Below are 24,451 nucleotides of genomic sequence, written 5' to 3'. Positions count from 1 at the left end.
CTCCCATTTTGTAGGTTGCCTGTTCACTCTGATGGTAGTTTCTTTTGCTGTGCAGAAGCTCTTTAGTTTAATTAGATCCCATTTGTCAATTTTGGCTTTTGTTGCCATTGCTTTTGTTGTTTTAGACATGAAGTCCGTGCCCATGCCTATGTCCTGAATGGTATTGCCTAGGTTTTCTTCTAGGGTACTTATGGTTTCAGGTCTAACATTTAAGTCTTTAATCCATCTTGAATTAATTTTTGTATAAGGTGTAAGGAAGGGATCCAGTTTCAGCCTTCTACATATGGCTAGCCAGGTTTCCTAGCAACATTTATTAAATAGGGAATCCTTTTCCCATTGCTTGTTTTTGTCAGGTTTGTCAAAGATCAGATAGTTGTAGATATGTGGCATTATTTCTGAGGGCTCTGTTGTGTTCCATTTATCTATGTCTCTGTTGTGGTATCAGTACCATGCTGTTTTGGTTACTGTAGCCTTGTAGTATAGTTTGAAGTCAGGTAGCGTGATGCCTCCAGCTTTGTTCTTTTGGCTTACGATTGACTTGGTGATGCTGGCTCTTTTTTGGATCCATATGAACTTTAAAGTAGTTTTTTCCAATTCTATGAAGAAAGTCATTGGTAGCTTGATGGGGATGGCATTGAATCTATAAATTACCTTGGGCAGTATGCCCATTTTCACGATATTGATTCTTCCAACCCATGAGCATGGAATGTTCTTCCATTTGTTTGCATCCTCTTTTATTTCATTGAGCAGTGGTTTGTAGTTCTCCTTGAAGAGGTCCTTCACATCCCTTGTAAGTTGGATTCCTAGGTATTTTATTCTCTTTGAAGCAATTGTGAATGGGAGTTCACTCATGATTTGGCTCTCTGTTTGTCTGTGATTGGTGTACAAGAATGTTTGTGATTTTTGTACATTGATTTTGTATCCTGAGACTTTGCTGAAGTTGCTTATCAGCTTAAGGAGATTTTGGGCTGAGACAATGGGGTTTTCTACATATACAATCATATCATCTGCAAACAGGGACAACTTGACTTCCTCTTTTCCTAATTGAATACCCTTTTTTTCCTTCTCCTGTCTGATTGCCCTGGCCAGAACTTCCAGCACTATGTTGAATAGGAGTGGTGAGAGAGGGCATCCCTGTCTTGTGCCAGTTTTCAAAGGGAATGCTTCCAGTTTTTGCCCATTCAGTATGAAATTGGTTGTGGGGTTGTCATAGATAGCTCTTATGATTTTGAGATACGTCCCATCAATACGTAATTTATTGAGAGTTTTTAGCATGAAGGGTTGTTGAATTTTGTCAAAGGCCTTTTCTGCATCTATTGAGATAATCATGTGGTTTTTGTCTTTGGTTCTGTTTATATGCTGGATTACATTTATTGATTTGCATATGTTGAACCAGCCTTGCATCCCAGGGATGAAGCCCACTTGATCATGGTGGATAAGCTTTTTGATGTGCTGCTGGATTCGGTTTGCCAGTATTTTATTGAGGATTTTTGCATCAATGTTCATCAAGGATATTGGTCTGAAATTCTGTTTTTTGGTTGTGTCTCTGCCAGGCTTTGTTATCAGGATGATGCTGGCCTCATAAAATGTGTTAGGGAGGATTCCCTCTTTTTCTATTGATTGGAATAGTTTCAGAAGGAATGGTACCAGTTCCTCCTTGTACCTCTGGTAGAATTCAGCTGTGAATCCATCAGGTCCTGGACTCTTTCTGGTTGGTAAGCTATTGATTATTGCCACAATTTCAGAGTCTGTTATTGGTCTATTCAGAGATTCAACTTCTTCCTGGTTTAGTCTTCAGAGGGTGTATTTGTCAAGGAATTTATCCATTTCTTCTAGATTTTCTAGTTTATTTGCATAGAGGTGTTTGTAGTATTCTCTGATGGTAGATTGTATTTCTGTGGGATTGGTGGTGATAACCCATTTATCATTTTATATTGCATCTATTTGATTCTTCTCTCTTTTCTTCTTTATTAGTCTTGCTAGTGGTCTATCAGTTTTGTTGATCTTTTCAAAAAACCAGCTCCTGGATTCATTAATTTTTTGAAGGGCTTTTTGTGTCTCTATTTCCTTCAGTTCTGCTCTGATTTTAGTTATTTCTAGCCTTCTGCTAGCTTTTGAATGTTTTTGCTCTTGCTTTTCTAGTTCTTTTAATTGTGATGTTAGGGTGTCAATTTTGGATCTTTCCTGCTTTCTCTTGTGGGCAGTTAGTGCTATAAATTTCCCTTTATACACTGCTTTGAATGTGTCCCAGAGATTCTGGTATGTTGTGTCTTTGTTCTTGTTGGTTTCAAAGAACATCTTTATTTCTGCCTTCATTTCGTTATGTACCCAGTAGTCATTCAGGAGCAGGTTGTTCAGTTTCCATGTAGTTGAGTGGTTTTGAGTGAGTTTCTTGATCCTGAGTTCTAGTTTGATTGCACTGTGGTCTGAGAGACAGTTTGTTATAATTTCTGTTCTTTTACATTTGCTGAGGAGAGCTTTACTTCCAACTATGTGGTCAATTTTGGAATAGGTGCAGTGTGGTGCTGAAAAAAATGTATATTCTGTTGATTTGGGGTGAAGAGTTCTGTAGATGTCTATTAGGTCAGCTTGGTGCAGAGCTGAGTTAAATTCCTGGATATCCTTGTTAACTTTCTGTGTTGTTGATCTGTCTAATGTTGACAGTGGGGTGTTAAAAATCTCCCATTATTATTGTGTGGGAGTTTCAGTCCCTTTGTAGGTCACTCAGGACTTGCTTTATGAATCTGGGTGCTCCTGTGTTGGGTGCATATATATTTAGGATAGTTAGCTCTTCTTGTTGAATTGATCCCTTTACCATTACGTAATGACCTTCTTTGTCTCTTTTGATCTTTGTCGGTTTAAAGTCTATTTTATCAGAGACTAGGATTGCAACCCCTGCCTTTTTTTGTTTTCCATTTGCTTGATAGATCTTTCACCATCCCTTTATTTTGAGTCTATGTGTGTCTCTGCACGTGAGATGGGTTTCCTGAATACAGCACACTGATGGGTCTTGACTCCTTATCCAATTTGCAGTCTGTGCCTTTTAATTGGAGCATTTAGCCCATTTACATTTAAGGTTAACATCGTTATGTGTGGATTTGATCCTGTTATTATGATGTTAGCTGGTTATTTTGCTTGTTAGTTGATGCAGTTTCTTCCTAGCCTTGATGGTCTTTATAATTTGGCACGTTTTTGCAGGGGCTGGTACCGGTTGTTCCTTTCCATGTTTAGTGCTTCCTTCAGGAGCTCTTTTAGGGCAGGCCTGGTGGTGACAAAATCACTCAGCATTTGCTTGTCTGTAAAGTATTTTATTTCTCCTTCACTTATGAAGCTTAGTTTGGCTGGATATGAAATTCTGGGTTGAAAATTCTTTCCTTTAAGAATGTTGAATATCAGCCCCCACTCTCTTCTGGCTTGTAGAGTTTCTGCCGAGAGATCAGCTGTTAGTCTGATGGGCTTCCCTTTGTGGGTAACCCGACCTTTCTCTCTAGCCACCCTTAACATTTTTTCCTTCATTTCAACTTTGGTGAATCTGACAATTATGTGTCTTGGAGTTGCTCTTCTCGAGGAGTATCTTTGTGGCATTCTCTGTATTTCCTGAATCTGAATGTTGGCCTGCCTTGCTAGATTGGGGAAGTTCTCCTGGATAATATCTTGCAGAGTGTTTTCCAACTTGGTTCCATTCTCCCCATCATTTTCAGGTACGCCAATCAGACGTAGGTTTGGTCTTTTCACATAGTCCCATATTTCTTGGAGGCTTTGTTCATTTCTTTTTATTCTTTTTTTCTAACTTCTCTTCTCGCTTCATTTCATTCATTTCATCTTCCATCGCTGATACCCTTTCTTCCAGTTGATTGCATCGGCTATCGAGGCTTCTGCAATCTTCATGTAGTTCTCGAAACTTGGCTTTCAGCTCCATCAGCTCCCTTAAGCCCTTCTCTGCATTGGTTATCTTAGTTAAACATTCATCTATTTTTTTTTTCAAAGTTTTTAACTTCTTTGCCATTGGTTTGAATTTCCTCCCGTAGCTCGGAATAGCTTGATCATCTGAAGCCTTCTTCTCTCAACTCATCAAAGTCATTCTCCATCCAGGTTTGTTTCATTGCTGGTAAGGAACTGTGTTCCTTTGGAGGAGGAGAGGTGCTCTGCTTTTTAGAGTTTCCAGTTTTTCTGCTCTGTTTTTTCCCCATCTTTGTGGTTTTATCTACTTTTGATCTTTGATGATGGTGATGTACAGATGGGTTTTTGGTGTGGATGTCCTTTCTGTTTGTTAGTTTTCCTTCTACCAGACAGGACCCTCAGCTGCAGGTCTGTTTGAGTTTGCTAGAGGTCCACTCCCGACCCTGTTTTGCTGGGTGTCAGCAGCGGTGGCTCCAGAACAGTGGATTTTCGTGAGACCACAAATTCAGCTGTCTGATAGTTCCTCTGGAAGTTTTGTCTCAGAGGAGTACCTGGCCAAGTGAGGTGTCAGTCTGTCCCTACTGGGAGGTGCCTCCCAGTTAGGCTGCTCAGGGGGTCAGGGACCCACTTTACGAGGCAGTCTGCCCGTTCTCAGATCTCCAGCTGCGTGCTGGGAGAACAACTACTCTCTTCAAAGTGGTCAGACAGGGACATTTAAGTCTGCAGAGGTTCCTGCTGTCTTTTTGTTTGTCTGTGCCCTGCCCCCAGAGGTGGAGCCTACAGAGGCAGGCAGGCCTCCTTGAGCTGTGGTGGGCTCCACCCAATTTGAGCTTCCTGGCTGCTTTGTTTACCTAAGCAAGCCTGGGCAATGGCAGGCACCCCTCCCCCCTCCCAGCCTCGCTGCCGCCTTGCAGTTTGATCTCAGACTGCTGTGCTAGCAATCAGTGAGAGTCCGTGGGCATAGGACCCTCTGACCCAGCTGTGGGACACAGTCTCCTGGTGTGCCGTTTTCCAAGCCCATTGGAAAAGTGCCATATTAGGGTGGGAGTGACCCGATTTTCCAGGTGCCATCTGTTACCCCTTTCTTTGACTAGGAAAGGGAACTCCCTGACCCCTTGCACTTCCCAAGTGAGGCAATGCCTCACCCTGCTTCAGCTCGTGCAAGGTGGGCTGCACCAACTGTCCTGCACCCACTGTTTGGCACTCCCTAGTGAGATGAACCCGGTACCTCAGATGGAAATGCAGAAATCACCTGTCTTCTGCCTCGCTCACGCTGGGAGCTGTAGCCTGGAGCTGTTCCTATTCGGCCATCTTGTCTCCACCTCTGCTAACATTATTTTTCAAAATTACATTCTCAAATTAGCATTCCCTTCCTACTAATATCCTGAAGCCATCTCACTAAAAATTATGCTTTTGAAACAAATTAATGAGCTTAATTCATTTTCTATGAGTGTATGTTTTGACTTACTTCATTAATTCTTTTGACATGAAATTGTTAGCTTTCAGTGCTGCTGCAAAGACTTCCTTATATTCTTCTAACTCAGTTGTAACCTCTTCATAAGCAGTTTTCATTTTGTAGAATTTACATTCCATATCTTTAAGTGTGAGTTCCTTCTTATTTAGTGAAGCCATATTATCCTTGTTTAACTTCTCTAATTGTTTTTTATATTGCGCTTGTTCCTAAAACAAAGGAAAAGAATATACTTTTAAAACAATTATAACCTAATTATTATATGTTTGTTGCCTTTCATTTTGAGTCAGTGATTCAAAGAGCATTTTTTAATATGTTAAAAAAGAGGCTGAAGATTAAAATATTTCAGCAATATCAAAACTAATAACTGAATTCAGAATCAAATCTGATTTATAAAAATTTGAAATCATAATTATGTTAGTATTAATATAATCTGGTCACATAAAAAGTAATAGAATCCATTCATAATTTAAAAAGTGTTCAATGAACAATGTAGCTTAAGACCAATTCAAAAGTATCACGTAATTTCTAAATCACAATTTTTTCCTATGCCAACTGGTCTTAATCATCAAATGACTCCATAATGAGAATCATTACTCTGAAAGATTGATTTTGTTATAATAATAATGGAAATTTAAATATTTAAAAGAAAAAACAGATGTCACTTTTTTCTAGAACTCTACAAAGCAGATTGCTACAAGAGAGGCAGAGGAAACCCTATATGTATATATATCCAAAATATAATTTGCAGTCAAATAAATGAAAGCACATTACAGGTAAACTTACCTGATTTAAACAACTAACCTGTAAATGGATTTCTTCTAATTTTTCTACTGCCTGCATTGCCCTTTCATCTAGCTCTGATTTATATTCTTGTAGTTTACTAAGTTCTACTGTACTGTTTTCCACATGTGTCTTAAGATTTAATATTTCTTCTTCCAACATCTTTTTATCCTCCTCAAGTTTTTCACATTCCTGTTGTACTTTTTTCATAGATAATAACTCCTGTTGAAGAACTTGATTGTCTTTAGCCAAATTGACACATTTTGAAGATACAGTTTCCTTCTCTGCCATAAGATCATCAAACTGCATGAATAAAATAGTATAGCTTGATAATGAAGTAGGCTGAGAATAATCTAATACAAAACCAACAGCAAATTTGAAATGCATTTACTTGCAATAAAATGTTATCTGTAATGCAGCGGATTCTTCAAATGTGAACCCTTAAATTACTCAGAATTTTAAGAACAAAGTTAAAGCTACCATGAGTCATAAAAATATATTCTTTACTATCATCATCTTTGCCACAGAACTTTTGTACTTCATCTTACTATTACTTTTTTGATAATTCATTTTGGTTCCTCCTTAAATGGCACAAAGTCATCTCCTAGTAAAAAGTGTCTAACCCTCTTCCCTCATTATCATTCCCCACAGTATGTCAAAAAAAGTTTCAGAGATATCATATTGAGTTATTTAGGCCAAAGTCAATAAATGGCTCTAGGAATAGGACTTTGAAAATAGTACTACACTCTATACTAGGCATGGTGGCTCACGCCTGTAATCCTAGCACTTTAAAAAGCTGTGGAAGAAAGATCACTTGAGGCTAGGAATTTGAGATCAGCCAAGCAACATAGTGAGACCCCCATCTCTACAAAAAAATTTTTTTTTAAATTAGCCGGGCATGGTGGCTCATGCCTGTAGATACAGCTAGTTGGGAGACTGAGGCAAAAGGATGGCTTGTACCCAGAGTTCAGGGCTGCAGTGAATTATTATCACTGCCCTTCTGCCTGGATGACAGACAAAGATCCTATCTCAAAAAAACACAAAATAATGAATCCTATAATTAAGGATTCTGATGCCATAAGCCTTTCCTTAAACTGCAAATGTTTCATGCTAATTTGAATTGCATTTTAAGAAGTAATGATTCTTGGGGTAAAGGCCATAGAATACGGCACCCAGAAATAAATCCACATATTTCCAGCCAACTGATTTTGGACGAACATGCCAAGAACATACACTGGGGAAAGGACAGCCTCTTCAAATGAATGGCACTGGGAAAACTAAATATCCATATGCAGAAGAATGATACTAGCTTCCTATATAACACCATATAACAACATAAACCCAGAATCGATTGAAGACTGAAATGTAAGGCCCAAAATTATCAAACTACTGTAAGTAAACATAGGGAAAATGCTTGATGACATTAGTCTGCACAAAGATTTTTATGGGTAAGACATCAGAAGCACAGGCAAAAAACAAATGATAGACAAATGGTACTACATTAAGCTAAAGAGCTTCTGTCCAGCAAACAACTGAGTGAAGAGAAAACCTGTAGAATGGGAGAAAATATTGTCAAGCTATTCATCTAATAAGGGACTAATATACAAAATATACAAAAAAACTCAACTTCACAGTAAAAAAAAAATCTGAGTTTAAAATTGGGCAAAATATCTAACTATACTTTTTTTTAGAAAAAGAAATACAAATAGCCAATAAATAAATTTTAAAATGCTCAGTATCACTAATCCTCAGGGAAATACAAATCAAATCTACAACGTGACATAATCTTGCTTCAATTTGAATAAACTGTTGTCATTGAAAAGACAAAAAAAATAACAAATGCTGGTGAGTCTCCAGAGAACAGTGAACTCTTACATGCTGTTGGTGGGAAGGTAAATTAGTGCAGCCACTATAGAGAACAACATGAGGTTTTCTCAAAAAACTAATAATGGGACTGCCGAGGGATCCAGCAACCCCACTACTGGGTATTCAGGCAATAGAAAAGAAAACAATAGATCGAAAGGATAACTGTCCTCATATGTTTACTGTAGCACTATTCACAACAGCTTGTGTATGGAATCAACCTACATGTCCATCACCAAATGAATGGATGAAAAACTGTGGCACACATACACAATGGAATACCATTCACCGTATAAAGGAATTAAATCCTGTTATTCGTGGCCACGTGGATCAGTCTGAGGGACGTTATGTTAAGTGCAGACACAGAAAGATAAATACTGCGCATTCTTACTCATGTGTGGGAGCTAAAGGAAAATTGAGGGCTGGGCAATATGGCTGATGCCTGTAATTTCCTAGCACTTTGTAAGACCAAGGCAGGAGAATCATTTGAGGCCAAAAGTTCCAGAGCACCCTGGGCAACATAGGGAGATATCTCTACAAAGTCAAAAATCAGACAGGTGCAATGGGGCATGCCCATAATCCCAGCTGCTCAGGAGGCTGAGGTGTGAGGATCACATGAGCCCAAGAGTTTGAGGCTGCAGTGAACTATGATCAAACCACTGTCTCCAGTCTGGGTGACTACAGTTGCCCAGAGCCCAGACTACACTAGCAAGACCCTGTCTCTTAACAACAACAACAAAAAAAGCTCATAGAAGTAGGGGAGGGGAGGCTGGTTAACGGATACGGAATTATAGTTAGATAAGAGGAATGAGTTCTGGTGTTCTGTGGCATTGTAGGGTGAATATGGTTAACTATGATTTATTGTATATTTTTAAAAAGCCAGAAGATTTTGAATGTTCACAATTCAAAGAAATGAAAAATGGTTGAAGTAGTAAATGTGCTAGTTAGCTTGATCATTACACACTATATATGTGTATAAAACTATCACTCTATACCCCATAATTATGTATATATGTGTCAATTAAAACAAAAGAGAAGCTACATTCATCCCATTTAAAAAACAGAATATGGGCCAGCCTTACTGACTTCCTTCTAATGAGTAGAATGTAGTAAAAGGGATACCATGTGGCTTCCCTATCTCAGACTGTTTTCCCTTGGAACCCAGCCCCAATTGTGAGAGACATCAGGCCACAAAGAGAGCCTGAAAGTGCCTGTGTCAGTGTTCATGCTGCCTGTCCCAACCAAGTTTACAGCCGATGGCCAGCATCAACCATCAAACACGTGGGTGAGCAAAGCTTCAGAGGATTCCATTTCCCCAACTGAGCAGCTGTTCCTAGGGAAGCTGAAGGGAGCAGAGACAAGCTGTCCTGGCCAAGTTTTTCCCAAACCACAGGTTCATGAACAAAATAAATGTTTTTCTTTCAAGCCACAAGACTCTGGCTAATTGTTAGAAAAATAAGTTTTAAAAAGAGACAACAGGAAACATAACTTATGCAGCAGAAAAGAGTCTCCTTTAAAGTAGGATCTAATAAATGTTGAGATTTATTTATTGATGTCAAACATTATTGAGAAGCAGCAGATAACCAGGAGAGAGACATAAGCTGCTGAGGAGGAACTTCTCCTAAAACCCCTTCAATTATGAACTCTGGTAACAAGGCAAGGGTGTCTCCTTACAATTTCCCCTCAAGTTAGGAAATAAGACTGGGAAGCAAGAAGACGTATGATTTGAAAAACAACTAGAAGTACTTGGTTACATAGCCAAAATCAGACATTTACCTGATTTCAATTAACTAAAATTCTTAAAGAAGAAGCTTTGAGTATTTATTAATCAACCTAGTATTCAATTTTCATTTTCTTTTCTAAATGAGGAAATAAGGAGAACATTATGGAATGATTTTTAGTCTTCACAGAAGTAAAATAAACATAGTGTGCTTTGAGTGTTAGACATCAGATGCAATTTCTTCTTTACCTTACTCCAAGCTTGTTTGTATGGAGAAGTTAAGACCACCCCATCTCTATGTTTTGCCACAATGCTTCTCTAAAGCACACAACTTGGCTCTGAAATTTTGAAAGTCAAAATACTAATCTACTATGTGTCTCTGATAAATTGCCTGAACATTACCTGATTTTGAAGTGCTGCACTCCTAAGACTTTTTCTTGGAATGAGTTAAACTTTTTATTCCAAGAATCCTCTACTGAGCTAGAAAGCAGAGCTGTGCATCTCTGCTTCAGTAAAAGGAGGTCAATACAGGGAACTGTGGTTTCTGAGAATGCAAGATCTGCACCAAGAAAAGGATTAGCCACAGTGCTACCCAAGAGAACCAGCTGCCAGGTGGAAAGAGGGTCTGTGAACTGCAAGATGATGACTTCACTTGATTTCCACTGAGGAAAACTGGCGGCTCAGACTTAAACTTCTCCTCCCTAGATGGTAAACATCTATGGAAGGTTCTATGAATTATAATGAGTTAGTAAAACATAATGCACTAAATATTAGACTATGTCAGCAGATCCTGTGACCAAAACTTACTGAAAATATAACTATAGCGGGAGGCAATGGAAAAGAGACTAAAGGTCTGAATGGAGAAAAAAAGAAATTAAGTGTGTCTTGTAAGCCTGGCTTCCCATCATGTCTTAGAGTAAGTAAGGTATAAGCTGGCCAGAGACTCCTTTGAGACACAAAAGGTGAAGTTAAAGATATTCCACTAAATTTAACTTTTATTATGACATAAGACAACTGGTAATATGCAACATGATTGAAAAAAACTTCTCATTAAATTCGATTTGGCCTTGACATAAGAATAGACATAAACAAGCTAAGAATTGATAATCTAAAAATAAACCTGCACATTGACAATCAATTGATTTTATACAAGCTTAACAAAAGAATAAAATGGGAAAAGAATAGTCTTTTCAACAAACGGTGCTGGGACAACAGGGTATCCATATGCAAAAAATAAAGTTCGACCAAATATCTTATTTAAAAATTAACTCAAAATAAAACAGTTAACTGTAACAGCTAAAACTGTTAAACCCTCAGAAGAAAACACTGCCATAAATCTTAGTGACTGCATTTGGCAGTGTTTTCTTAGCTATGACTCCAAAGGAAAAATGGATTCAATGGACTTCAAAATTGAAAACTGCTGTGCCTGAGAAGACAGTATCAAGAAGTGAAAAGGCAAGACGCCAAATAGAAGAAAGTATTTGAAAAGTGTATATCTGATAAGGGACTTACATATATAGGAAATATAAATAACTCTTGCAATTAATAAATAACAAGATAACCCAATTTTTAAAAATGGGCAAAGATTTTGAATAGATATATCTGCAAAGAAGATATAAAGATGGAGAAGCACATTAATAGATGCTTAATGTAATTAGTCATCAGGAAAATGTAAATCAAAACCACATGTGGTATCACTTCACACCACAGGATAAAATCTTTGTTCAAGAAAAAAGAGTAAGTGTTAGGAAAAATGTAAAGAAATTAAAACCCTTATCTAATGCTGCTGGGAATGTAAAGTGATGCAGCCACTTTGGAAAACAAATGGGCAGCTCCTTAAAAGGTTAAGCATGAAGTTACCCTATGACCCAGAAATTCCGGTCACAAGTATATACTCCAGAAAAATAAAAACATACGCAAGCGCAAAAACTCATACATAAATGTTTACAGCAGCGTTATTAACAGGAGTCAAAAAGTGGAAAGAACCAGAACGTCTATCACATTTGGGTGGGAAAGAACCCAAAGGTCCATCACCTGGCGAATGGATAAATAAAATGTTTGATGTATCCATACAATGGAATATTACTCAGCAATAAGAAGAAATTAAGTACAGATACTGTATTAGGAGGAGACAGCAAAATGCCTAGGCAGATACGGAAGGGTCCCCAGAGAATCTCCAACCAGCCCCACAAGTGTTTACACCAGATGTTATGTGCAGATAAGGGAACCTGGACTTGTCTTGCCTGGACATGCCTGCAGCAGACCGGAGGCCCACATGCACTGGGGGGATGGGGTGGAATCACCAGGAATTCACGCCTTATGCAGGGGAGGAGCCAGGCCGCTTCAGCTCATGTGCTCCTGGTATTCAATTGTGAGGTGGAAACCTGTTTGCAGGACCCCTCTCTTTGCTGAGGGCTTTCCTTTCACATAATAAATTCCGTCCTCCTCAATGTGTCTGCGTGCTTAATTTTTCCTGGTCATGAGAGAACCCAGATGTAGCTGAACTAAGGAGCAAAAACCCGGCATCAATACCTGCTACAGCACAGATGCAACATGAAAAATTATGCTAAGTGAAATCAGCCAGTCACAGCAGACCACTTGCTTTTCATTTCAGAGGTTTATAGGCAAATCTATACAAAGAAGGTGGGTGGTTCCCTAGGGCTGAGGGAGGAAGGGAAAACTAGTGAAGATGGCTAAATAATGTGGGGTTTGTTTTCAGGATGATGAAAATGTTCTAAAATTGATTGTAACGATGACTGCATAACTCTCTGAAAATACTAAAGTCAATGACTTGTGTATTTTAAATGAGGGAATTGCATGGTGTGTTCATTATTTCTCAATAAACCTGTTACCAAGCCCCCCCAAATTAATTTGGTACTAGTGATCTGGAGACAGGTACTGCTTGGTTTCAGATCACTGGCCAGAGTTCAGGACATAAGAGAATCAATAGCATGTCCTTTTTATAGAAAAAAAAAATTTATATTTTAAAAACTATCCTTTTCATTAGTATCAAGTCTGTAAAATTAAACGAAAAATCTTTCTTTCACCGCTTAAAGCACTGAGAGATTTACATTGAAGAATAAGACCTTGTTTTCTTTGGCCCCAATTTCTATCTAAAGAGTCTGGGAATCACATGCTTCAAACCATCAAATCTCATCAGATGGGTCTTATTAACTTATAATGTGGCTTACTTTCTAACCTGTTTCTGGTACAGCATCGCAGAGAGAAGAAGCTGAAGGAAATCAAAATATTTAACCCCAAAACATTTTTTGGCATATTTTGAAATGGCTGCTGCAGGGCCAAGAGATTGAAATGGCCCTCATTAATGAAGCCCAATCTCTCCCCTTCTAGATCTTCCCAGATCTGGGGAAGATTAACTAAGAGCCTGATGAATTTAAAGTCTGAAAAGATATATTTATCCTCTATTTTCTCAACATATTTTGGCAGAATTTGGGTTTTTCCGTTATTAACATTTTCCCAAATTATGTGATTTTTTAATCCCAAAACTGAATTAAAATTACCATATGTTGGAATATAAATTATTCTATTATAAAGATACATGCATTTGTATGTTCATTGCAGCACTATTCACCATAGCAAAGACATAGAATCAATGCAGATGTCCATCAGTGATAGACGGGATAAAGAAAATGTGGTATATACACACCATGGAATACTATGGAGCCATAAAAATGAATGAGATCATGCTCTTTGCAGGGACATGGATGAACTCAAAGCTGTTATCCTCAGCAAACTAATGCAGCAACCAAAAAACAAACACTACATCTTCTCACTTATAAGTGGGAGCTGAACAATGAGAGCACATGGACTCAGGGAGGGGAACAACAAACACTGGGGCCTGTTAGGGTCAGGAAGCAGAGCATCAAGATCAATAGCTAATGCCTGTGGGGCTTAATATCTAGATGATGGATTGATAGGTGAAGCAAACCATCATGGCACACGTTTACCTATGCAACAAACCTGCACGTCTCACACATGTAACCTAGACCTTAAGATAAAATAAATTTAAAAAAATTACCTTATGTTTTAGCTTCTTAATCAGAACATCCATTTTCAGTTGATCTGTTTTTAAGTCTCCATGGCAACCGAAGTCTTCATTTCCAAATACATTTAACATATTTATTGTCATTTCCAGGAGTTTCTTATATCTGCAGGAATGTACAGAATTAGTAAGTCAAGTATTTTTAAGAGTAAATATTTAATAATTGTTTAAACAGATATTATGGTATGGCACATCAAAGAAACACATCTATAAACTATGATCCTTTCAGTTTCAACTGAGCATAGTTTGGAAGCATTCTATATGAAATTATAATCTTAGATAAGTAATATGAAGAACAATTTTATGGCATATATGGCAGGTAAAGTGATATTATAACCATACAGTTTTTTGTTGTTTTTTTTTTTGAGATGGAATTTCACTCTTGCTGCCCAGGTTGAAATGCAATGGTGTGATCTTGGCTCACTGCAACCTCTGCCTCCTGGATTCATGTGATTCTCCTGCCTCAGCCTCCCAAGTATCTGGCATTACAGGCGTGTACCACCACACCTGGCTCATTTTGCATTTTTAGTAGAGATGGGGTTTCACCATGTTGGTCAGACTGGTCTTGAACTCCTGACCTCAAATGATCCACCCACCTTGGCCTCACAAAGTGCTGGGATTACAAGTGTGAGCCACCACACCTGGTCTAACCATACACTTTTTGTAAACAAACTATTCATATCCATGTTGGTATGCTAAGATGAAATAACCTATTACTAAGTATAAGACATAACCCAGAAATGAGCAACCAAGATAAAAAAGTAAAACACACACGTTTGAAAAAGACACAAAAATACATTTTGATACTCACTGACCACAGTCTATAAGAAGAAAAAAAGCACACACAAAAAGCATCAAGGAGATCATTCAATGTAGAAAAAGAGAAGTAAGAAAACATCTTTAATATCTGAGTTGAGGAGAAAAAGGAAACAGGCAGTTTTAGAAAAAAGGAAAGGGACAGAGAGATGTGTGACAATTTAAAGACTCTGAAGAAGAGATCTAGAGATCTTTGCTGACATAATGTCAACAAAATGAAAGAGATACAAAACCATGTAGAGAAAGGCAATGACAGAAAAACGTCAATGAGAATCAGAGAACCAGCTTAAGTGCTCAGTAAATAAATAGAAAAGTTGCTGTGTTCAGGGCTTCAAAGGAACATTCCATTTTTTAAAAAAAATCTGTGATCAAAACAAGAATGCTCATTTTACTTTTAAGTTATACATATATTTCTATATATATGAAATTTGTTTCTCGAAAACAGAAGTTTAATAACATATATACTTCATGTATATAACGGAGGTATCTGTGTAAAATGAGTAAATTTCCATGATATGTTTTATATCTAAAAGAAAGAGAAAGAAGCACAAACAAAATATAAGCTACATATCAAGATAAATTTTGATGTTAAAGAATGACACAATAGGTCTTCTTTAAATAATTTGAATGCAGCAGAGGATACTACAAAAGGAAGATGACCACAGACAGCAAAAATATCTTCAGAAATAAAAATTCAAACTGGACAATGAAGAGTGCACTTGATGTTATATGTCCAAGGCTTTGTCATTGTTTTCAAAATCATTAAAGAATAAGTGGCCCGGCATGGTGGCTCACGCCACTTTGGGAGACTGAGGTAGGCAGATCACGAGGTCAGGAGTTTGAGACCAGCCTGACCACCTTGGCAAAACCCCGTCTCTACTAAAAATACAAAAATTAGCCAGGCGTGGTGGCACACAGCTGTAATCCCAGCTACTCAGGAGGCTGAGGCAGGAGAACTGCATGGAGGTGTAGGTTGCAGTGAGCTGAGATGGCGCCACTGCACTCCAGCCTGGGAGACAGAGCCAGACTCTGTCTCAAAAAAAAAAAAGAAAAAAGAATAAGTATAATATTTTGGCATTCAAAAACATTTTCAGATTCTGTTGTGTTTCTCTTTTATACATATTTTTAATATAAATTTTTTTATCCCAACCTTGCCCCCGCAGCTCAGCTGACTCCCAGCCCCATGACACACATGCCTATAAAGTGTTGTGAGTTTCTGAAATGCATTTAAAAATAGAATTCATTTAATTATGAAAATGCAGACATAAAATGAATTTGTATCTCGGTTTTAGTCGAGTAAAATTAGAGTTAAATCAATTAATAAATGGTTAACATGTTCTACAATATGAAAACCATACCCAGTTGCCTCTTCTTCTAATTCACGATTTTTCTTTCTTATTCGATTCACATTATACTCCAGTGATGATATTAACTCAAAAAGTTTTCTTAATTCTTTGTTTTTTTCTTCAGGCTTAAAAAAAGTGTTTAAAATTATTTTTGTAAAATCTAGAGACCTCTTTTATCTTAAAAATATTATTTCTCATAAGTTGATGAGTAATATGTATTTAGGCAGGGGTATAAAGTGCATTTTATAAACCTGATGCCAATAAGGGCAGATTTCAAAAATAGCCACTTTTCTTAAAACTGCTAAAAATGATTCATACTTTCCATCATTATCTTTTCTGAAATTTAAACAGCCAAAAATGTTTGTTACAAATGAGGGTTTTTACACATAAAATACTAAGGGTTAGTAAAAAAAAAAAAGAGTAGTTATATTTACATTTTAGTTTTTAAAGATGCTCTAGAAACATTGTCATTAATAATTTAAGATATTCCAAGTTTTCTTAAATTACATCTTACTAAGATGATTTTTAGAAAACTCTTATCTAGTTCCCATTACATTTTTGATCCTCATCCGTCTTCAGGCTGAGCTAAATACTGTCATTCTCTGTAAGTATTCACCCACAGGTTTCAGTTTTTCCCTTTCTCTTAACCACTTCTCTTTAAATAAAGTTTATTTTTTTCTATAATAAACAAAAACAACTTTTGTCTACTTTTTGTGGCTTTTCCATTATCCTGTTTCTCCCCTTCCATTGGACTCTATGACACATGGTCTCATTCAGAAATCTATTTTTCATCACTTATTGTGTTTTTTATATTGAAATCTGATTTTTAATAATTCCAATAAAAAAGTCCAAGGGTCCTGAAGGACTTTATCCAGCTTTACTCAGCAGACACTGCAAGCAGTGACCAAATGTTCTCTTTGCTTCTCTGACCTCGCTTCCTTTCTAAATGCAGCAACCTCTGTTCTTCAGCCCTATTCCTTTCTGTTTTTGTTTGTTTGTTTGTTTGTTTTTGAGATGGAGTCCCCCACTGTCATCCAGGTTGGAGTGCAGTGGCATGATCTCAGCTCACAGCAACCTCCACCTTCTGGGTTCAAGCGATTCTCCTGCATCACCCTCCCAAGTAGCTAGGATTACAGGCTTGTACTACCACGCCCAGCTAATTTTTCATATTTTTAGTAGAGATGGGGTTTCACTATGTTGGCCAGACTGATCTTGAACTCCTGACCTCATGATCTGCCTGCCTTGGCGTCCCAAAGTACTGGGATTACGGGTGTGAGTCACCATGCCCGGCTGCTATTCCACTTTTTAAATTCCCTCAGGACTCCTAAAATCTCAAAACTTTGACCTAGATTCCCTAATCTACATTTCCAGCTCTGACCTTTCTCTTGAGGCCTCTTCCTTCTAGTACACCTATTATAGACAACATTCTCAACCATACGCTCATACAATCTTACTTGGTGCAGATTACTTTTGTAGATAGTGAGTCTTGTCTATTTTATGTTGGTTCTTACTGATGTTACTTTGAGTATACTGTTATTTTCTAATCTCAAAGGGGGACAGTCTCACCATTATGATATTGACTAGTATACCTTGTCCTTTTTTTCTTTCTTTCTTCTTTTTTGGACCAGTCTACTTTGTCCCTTTTTTTTCCTTCTTTTTTTTTTTTTTTTTGAGATGGAGTCACACTGTGTCATCCAGGCTGGAGTGCAGTGGCACCATCTTGGCTTACTGCAACTTCCACCTCCTGGGTTCAAGTGATTCTCCTGCCTCGGCCTCCCAAGTAGCTGGGACTACAGGTGCACACCACCACGCCTGGCTTTTTTGTATTTTCAGTAGAGACAGGGTTTCACCATGTTGGCCAGGCTGTTTTTGAACTCCTGACCTCAGGTAATCCACCAACCTCAGCCTCCCAAAATGTTTGGATTACAGATGTGAGCCACGATGCCCAGTCCTTTTTTTCTTTTATAATGAAAACTTTCCCATGAGAATCAGATTATCAATTGTTTGCCTTTGTTTTAAAGAGTTTCCTTTCCCGTAGAGATATGGCATGATGAAAGTCTTGTTCTAAAGTTTCTAAAGTTTCTTTTAGAAACTGAGGAAAGATGTAGAATTATCAACTTTTCCAAGGGTACATATTGTAAGAGAAAAGGTATGCAATCGTTTTTTAAAATGGTGGAACAAAAGTCACAACATAAAAAAAAAAGTACATTATGAAGATGGAAATAATTAATTGTAATGAAAATACAAAATCAAGATTCTGCCAAAATTAGTATCCTAAAACATGTTATATAATTCAACCAGCTACAGAATAACTGTCGACATGTTAAATTCCATACATACTTGACTTTCCACTTGAAATAATTTCTTCTTTGAGGCCTGTGTCTCATCCAAATTAATGTGACATGATGTACCTTCCAGTGGAGACTCTAACGTGGTTAATTTTTTAAGGGAATCGGCCACTTCTTGTTGAAGGTGTCTCACAACCACCTGATAAAATATTTTTGTTACTGATTTTATAAATTGCCTTATTATTAAATTATATTAATAACATTTAACTCTAACATACCTACTTTGAAAGTTATCACCACACACATCAATTCACCTTCTTTTCATCACATGTACACACTTTTATTTATTACTGAATTCAGTGAGGGATGCAGAATGTGTTATCCTCCTGCCAAATTGGTATTCTCTTACTTACACAACAGATTCAGCCCACCATTCAATCATCTTAGAAGCTCAACTCAACCTCAAAGTTCCTAACATATTCAATCACCTGTTCAAATCCTTCCCACAGATTCCTGTCTCAGAATAAAAGTAAAATTACAATGGCCTTTGAGGCCTCTACCTCCCTCTCTGACTTCAAGCTCCTACAACTCCCTCCTGTAATTACTCCATTCCCACTGTACGTGAAGCCTGCCACCCTTCAGTCTGAAAATGGGGATCTAATGCCTAACTCATAAATCACAAGCAGCTACAGTATCTTTGTACTGGACAAAGTTATATTCAAGTGATACTCATTGAGCCTTGAAATAAAAATTATGAGCTAATTATTAATAAAAATATTCAAAGTAAATTATGAATACCAGTGGGAAGACTAAATCAAATATGGTTTTGCTGAAATTTATCACATTTACCCTAAATGATAATTTTATAACAAGTAGGTGCCTTTAAAACATTACATGGTCATAAAAATACGTAATTTGAGACTGACATATTTTCAGATTTAAGTTAAATTAATATGAATAATAATAAATAGCTATACAACTAAAATATATGAAAAGCTACTTAAAGCAAGATATTACAAGACACAGCAATACACTTCAGTTCATCTGGGAAATCTAGAATTAAGTGTCGAAGCAAATCACTTAATTCAATTTTAATTTGAAAATACTCATTGCAGGTGTAAACATTTCCATTTATAACTTCATCATGGTCTTAACATGTGACAACAAAAAGACATTAAAATTATTATTTCAGCAGTACAGGACTATCTACCTTAAAATATGACTCTGTGCCTACTAAAATTTCATAGGTGACACCATGTCTTTTCTCAAAGTAAATCATCTCTCACCTCTACCTTTTATTTCCTGGAAACAAGGTATGTTTCTAAGCTGCTATAGTAAACACGTTTTTCCTTTTTTTTTATTAAAAAGCTTTGTTGAAATATATTTATATACTATAGAATGTATCTGTTTTAACATAAAGTTAAAAGATTTTTAGTACATTTACTGAGTTGTGCAGCCATCTCCACAATCCAACTTTAGAGCATTTCCATCACTGCAAGATCCCTCACGCCCACTAGCAGTCACTACCAGCTTCCAACCCCAGCCCTTGGCAAACATTCATCTACTTTTTGTCTCATACATTTATCTTTTCTGGATGTTTCATGTAAATGGAATTATACACTATGGTAAACACACTTTTTATCTATTGATTTTTATATTCAACTAGGTTCGACATGTATTCAGAACCAAATGTTTAAATTTTCTTTCTAGAAGTTTGAAAATATTTATCTTCCTTGATACTTACTACTCTTTCTGTTTTCTCTTTCTCATATTGAAAGAGACTTTCTTTTAAATGATTATTTTCATTCATTAGCTTCTTATTTTTCTCTTCTAGCAGGAGGTCTTTCTTTCCACTCTCAATAAAGCCTCTTGGGATATTAATTACTATCTCTTTATGACCCTCTTTCTGATGAACATCATCTAGTTGCTGTTCAAGCCACAGATTTTCACGTTGGAGTTCACATAGCCTCTCTTCTACACAGTTCCACTTTCCAGTGGATTTACTCACTTTAGCTTCTGCATTTTGATACATCTCTTTCATTTCCTTTATTTGCTGCTGTGCTTGGCTTAGGTCATTTTGTACAATTTCTAAAGCCAATGACTTTTTTCTGAGAATATCTCTTGTCTTGTGGAACTTATCTTTTAAGGTGTCAAATTTAATTTGCGTTTTAGAAAGTTGTTCAGTAAGAAACTCATTCTCATCTTTTACTTCGGAAATATCAGAACTCATTTTTACTTGTCCAGAAACATCTTGTGTTCTCTCTAAAGCAAGTTTTAGGTTTCTTTCTGTTTTCACACTTTCACTGTGTTTACTTATAGCAGCAGCCAGTCTAGACTGATAAGATTCAATGTCAGCTTCCAGTCTTTTCTTGCTTTCTTTTTCTTCCAACAGTTCGGAATTGAGCCTTGCATTCTCAGCTTTGAGATCATTAAGCTCTTGTTGATACCAGAATGCTGTTTTTTCCTCATTGAGTTTTATACACTTTTCAAGGGAAGCATTTGTTTCTTTAGCAATTTTAATGTCCTTAAGATATTTATTTTCTTTTTCCAGATTGTCATTTTTCATTGTGCATATTTCCTGAGTATAGCAATATCTGTCTTCGAAATGCAATTTTCATCCATCAGATCTTTCATTTCTTCATGATTATGAAAATCCTAAATAAAACAAAAGGAAGTTTTAGCTAGTACTCAATAAAATACCATAACATGATTACCTCTGAAGTTAAAGAATAACCTGCACATCCATACACTAAAAAGGTTACTGTAAGTAGATGTCCAGCCAAGATGGCCGAATAGGAACAGCTCCGGTCTACAGCTCCCAGCCTGAGTGACACAGAAGACAGGTGATTTCTGCATTTCCGTTTGAGGTACCGGGTTCATCTCACTAGGGAGTGCCAAACAGTGGGTGCAGGAGAGTTGGTGCAGCGCACTGTGAGCGAGCCGAAGCAGGGCGAGGCATTGCCTCACTCGGGAAGCATAAGGGGTCGGGAGTTCCCGTTCCTAGTCAAAGAAAGGGGTAACAGATGGCACCTGGAAAATCGGGTCAGTCCCACCCTAATACTGTGCTTTTCCAACGGGCTTGGAAAACGGCACACCAGGAGATTGTGTCCGGCACCTGGCTCGGAGGGTCCTATGCCCACAGAGTCTCGCTGATTGCTAGCACAGCAGTCTGAGATCCAACTGCAAGGCCTCAGCAAGGCTGGGGGAGGGGCACCCGCCATTGCCCAGGCTTGCTTAGGTAAACAAAGCAGCCAGGAAGCTCGAACTGGGTGGAGCCCACCACAGCTCAAGGAGGCCTGCCTGTCTCTGTAGGCTGCAACTCTGGGGGCAGGGCACAGACAAACAAAAATTCAGCAGGAACCTCTGCAGACTTAAATGTCCCTGTCTGACTGACAGCTTTGAAGAGAGTAGTGGTTCTCCCAGCATGCAGCTGGAGATCTGAGAATGGACAGACTGCCTCCTAAAGTGGGACCCTGACCCCCAAGCAGCCTAACTGGGAGGCACCCCCCAGTAGGGACCGACTGACACCTCCCTTGGCCAGGTACTCCTCTGAGACAAAACTTCCAGAGGAACTATCAGACAGCTGAATTTGTGGTCTCACGAAAATCCGCTGTTCTGCAGCCACCACTGCTGACACCCAGCCAAACAGGGTCTGGAGTGGACCTCTAGCAAACCCCAACAGACCTGCAGCTGAGGGTCCTGTCTGGTAGAAGGAAAACTAACAAACAGAAAGGATATCCACACCAAAAACCCATCTGTACATCACCATCATCAAAGACCAAAAGTAGATAAAACCACAAAGATGGGGAAAAAACAGAGCATAAAAACTGGAAACTCTAAAAAGCAGAGCACCTCTCCTCCTCCAAAGGAACGCAGTTCCTCACCAGCAACGGAACAAAGCTGGACGGAGAATGGCTTTGACAAGCTGAGAGAAGAAGGCTTCAGACGATCAAACTACCCTAAACTACGGGAGGAAATTCAAAACAATAGCAAAGAAGTTAAAAACTTTGAAAAAAAAATTAGACGAATGGATAACTAGAATAATCAATGGAGAGAAGGGCTTAAAGGAGCTGATGGAGCTGAAAGCCAAGTATTGAGTACTACGCGAAGATTGCAGAAGTCTCAGCAGTCGATGCAATCAACTGGAAGAAAGGGTATCAGTGATGGAAGATAAAATGAATGAAATGAAGTGAGAAGGGAAGTTTAGAGAAAAAAGAATAAAAAGAAACGAACAAAGCCTCCAAGAAATTTGGGACTATGTGAAAAGACCAAACCTACATCTGATTGGTGTACCTGAAAATGACGGGGAGAATGGAACCAAGTTGGAAAACACTCTGCAAGATGTTATCCAGGAGAACTTCCCCAATCTAGCAAGGTAGGCCAACATTCAGATTCAGGAAATACAGAGAACACCACAAAGATACTCCTTGAGAAGAGCAACTCCAAGACACATAATTGTCAGATTCACCAAAGTTGAAATGAAGGAAAAAATATTAAGGGCAGCCAGAGAGAAAGGTCAGGTTACCCACAAAGGGAAGCCCATCAGACTAACAGCGGATCTCTCAGCAGAAACTCTACAAGCCAGAAGAGAGTGGGGGCTGATATTCAACATTCTTAAAGAAAAGAATTTTCAACCCAGAATTTCATATCCAGCCAAACTAAGCTTCATAAGTGAAGGAGAAATAAAATACTTTACAGACAAGCAAATGCTGAGTGATTTTGTCACCACCAGGCCTGCCCTAAAAGAGCTCCTGAAGGAAGCAATAAACATGGAAAGGAACAACTGGTACCAGCCACTGCAAAAACATGCCAAATTATAAAGACCATCAAGGCTAGGAAGAAACTGCATCAACTAACGAGCAAAACAACCAACTAACATCATAATGACAGGATCAAATTCACACATAACAATATTAACTTTAAATGTAAATGGGCTAAATGCTCCACTTAAAAGACACAGACTGGCAAACTGGATAAGGAGTCAAGACCCATCAGTGTGCTGTATTCAGGAAACCCATCTCACGTGCAGAGACACACATAGACTCAAAATAAAGGGATGGTGAAAGATCTATCAAGCAAATGGAAAACAAAAAAAGGCAGGGGTTGCAATCCTAGTCTCTGATAAAATAGACTTTAAACCAACAAAGATCAAAAGAGACAAAGAAGGCCATTACATAATGGTAAAGGGATCAATTCAACAAGAAGAGCTAACTATCCTAAATATATATGCACCCAACACAGGAGCACCCAGATTCATAAAGCAAGTCCTGAGTGACCTACAAAGGGACTGAAACTCCCACACAACAATAACGGGAGATTTTAACACCCCACTGTCAACATTAGACAGATCAACGAGACAGAAAGTTAACAAGGATATCCAGGAATTTAACTCAGCTCTGCACAAGGTGGACCTAATAGACATCTACAGAACTCTCCACCCCAAATCAACAGAATATACATTTTTTTCAGCACCACACCACACCTATTCCAAAATTGACTACATAGTTGGAAGTAAAGCTGTCCTCAGCAAATGTAAAAGAACAGAAATTATAACAAACTGTCTCTCAGACCACAGTGCAATCAAACTAGAACTCAGGATTAAGAAACTCACTCAAAATCACTCAACTACATGGGAACTGAACAACCTGCTCCTGAATGACTATTGGGTACATAATGAAATGAAGGCAGAAATAAAGATGTTCTTTGACACCAATGAGAACAAAGACACAACATACCAGAATCTCTGGGACACATTCAAAGCAGTGTGTAGAGGGAAATTTATAGCACTAAATGCCCACAAGAGAAAGCAGGAAAGATCCAAAATTGACACCCTAACATCACAATTAAAAGAACTAGACAAGCAACAGCAAACACATTCAAAAGCTAGCAGAAGGCTAGAAATAACTAAAATCAGAGCAGAACTGAAGGAAATAGAGACACAAAAAACCCTTCAAAAAATTAATGAATCCAGGAGCTGGTTTTTTGAAAAGATCAACAAAATTGATAGACTGCTAGCAAGACTAATAAAGAAGAAAAGAGAGAAGAATCAAATAGATGCAATAAAAAATGAAAAAGGGGATATCACCACCAATCCCACAGAAATACAATCTACCATCAGAGAATACTACAAACACCTCTATGCAAATAAACTAGAAAATCTAGAAGAAATGGATAAATTCCTCGACAAATACACCCTCCCAA

General features: G+C 37.9%; 1 protein-coding gene across 1 annotated transcript in view; it reads right to left on the bottom strand.

Moving 5' to 3' along the window:
- The window catches only part of LOC100597435 (ankyrin repeat domain-containing protein 18A-like), a 110,321-nt gene that overhangs the window by 59,062 nt on the left and 26,808 nt on the right, over positions 1-24,451 (bottom strand). Inside the window, 7 exon segments of the mRNA XM_030810032.1 lie at positions 5,369-5,580; positions 6,176-6,457; positions 13,777-13,906; positions 15,975-16,087; positions 18,303-18,449; positions 19,995-20,830; positions 20,833-20,905. Of these exon segments, the coding sequence (XP_030665892.1) occupies positions 5,369-5,580; positions 6,176-6,457; positions 13,777-13,906; positions 15,975-16,087; positions 18,303-18,449; positions 19,995-20,830; positions 20,833-20,905 (1,793 nt within the window).

Source organism: Nomascus leucogenys, chromosome 4 (genome assembly GCF_006542625.1).
Source record: "Nomascus leucogenys isolate Asia chromosome 4, Asia_NLE_v1, whole genome shotgun sequence".
In the NCBI taxonomy this organism is placed as follows: Eukaryota; Metazoa; Chordata; class Mammalia; order Primates; family Hylobatidae; genus Nomascus; species Nomascus leucogenys.
The sequence above is the reverse complement of the archived record's forward strand: the minus strand, read 5'-3'. Positions and strand labels throughout refer to the sequence as shown.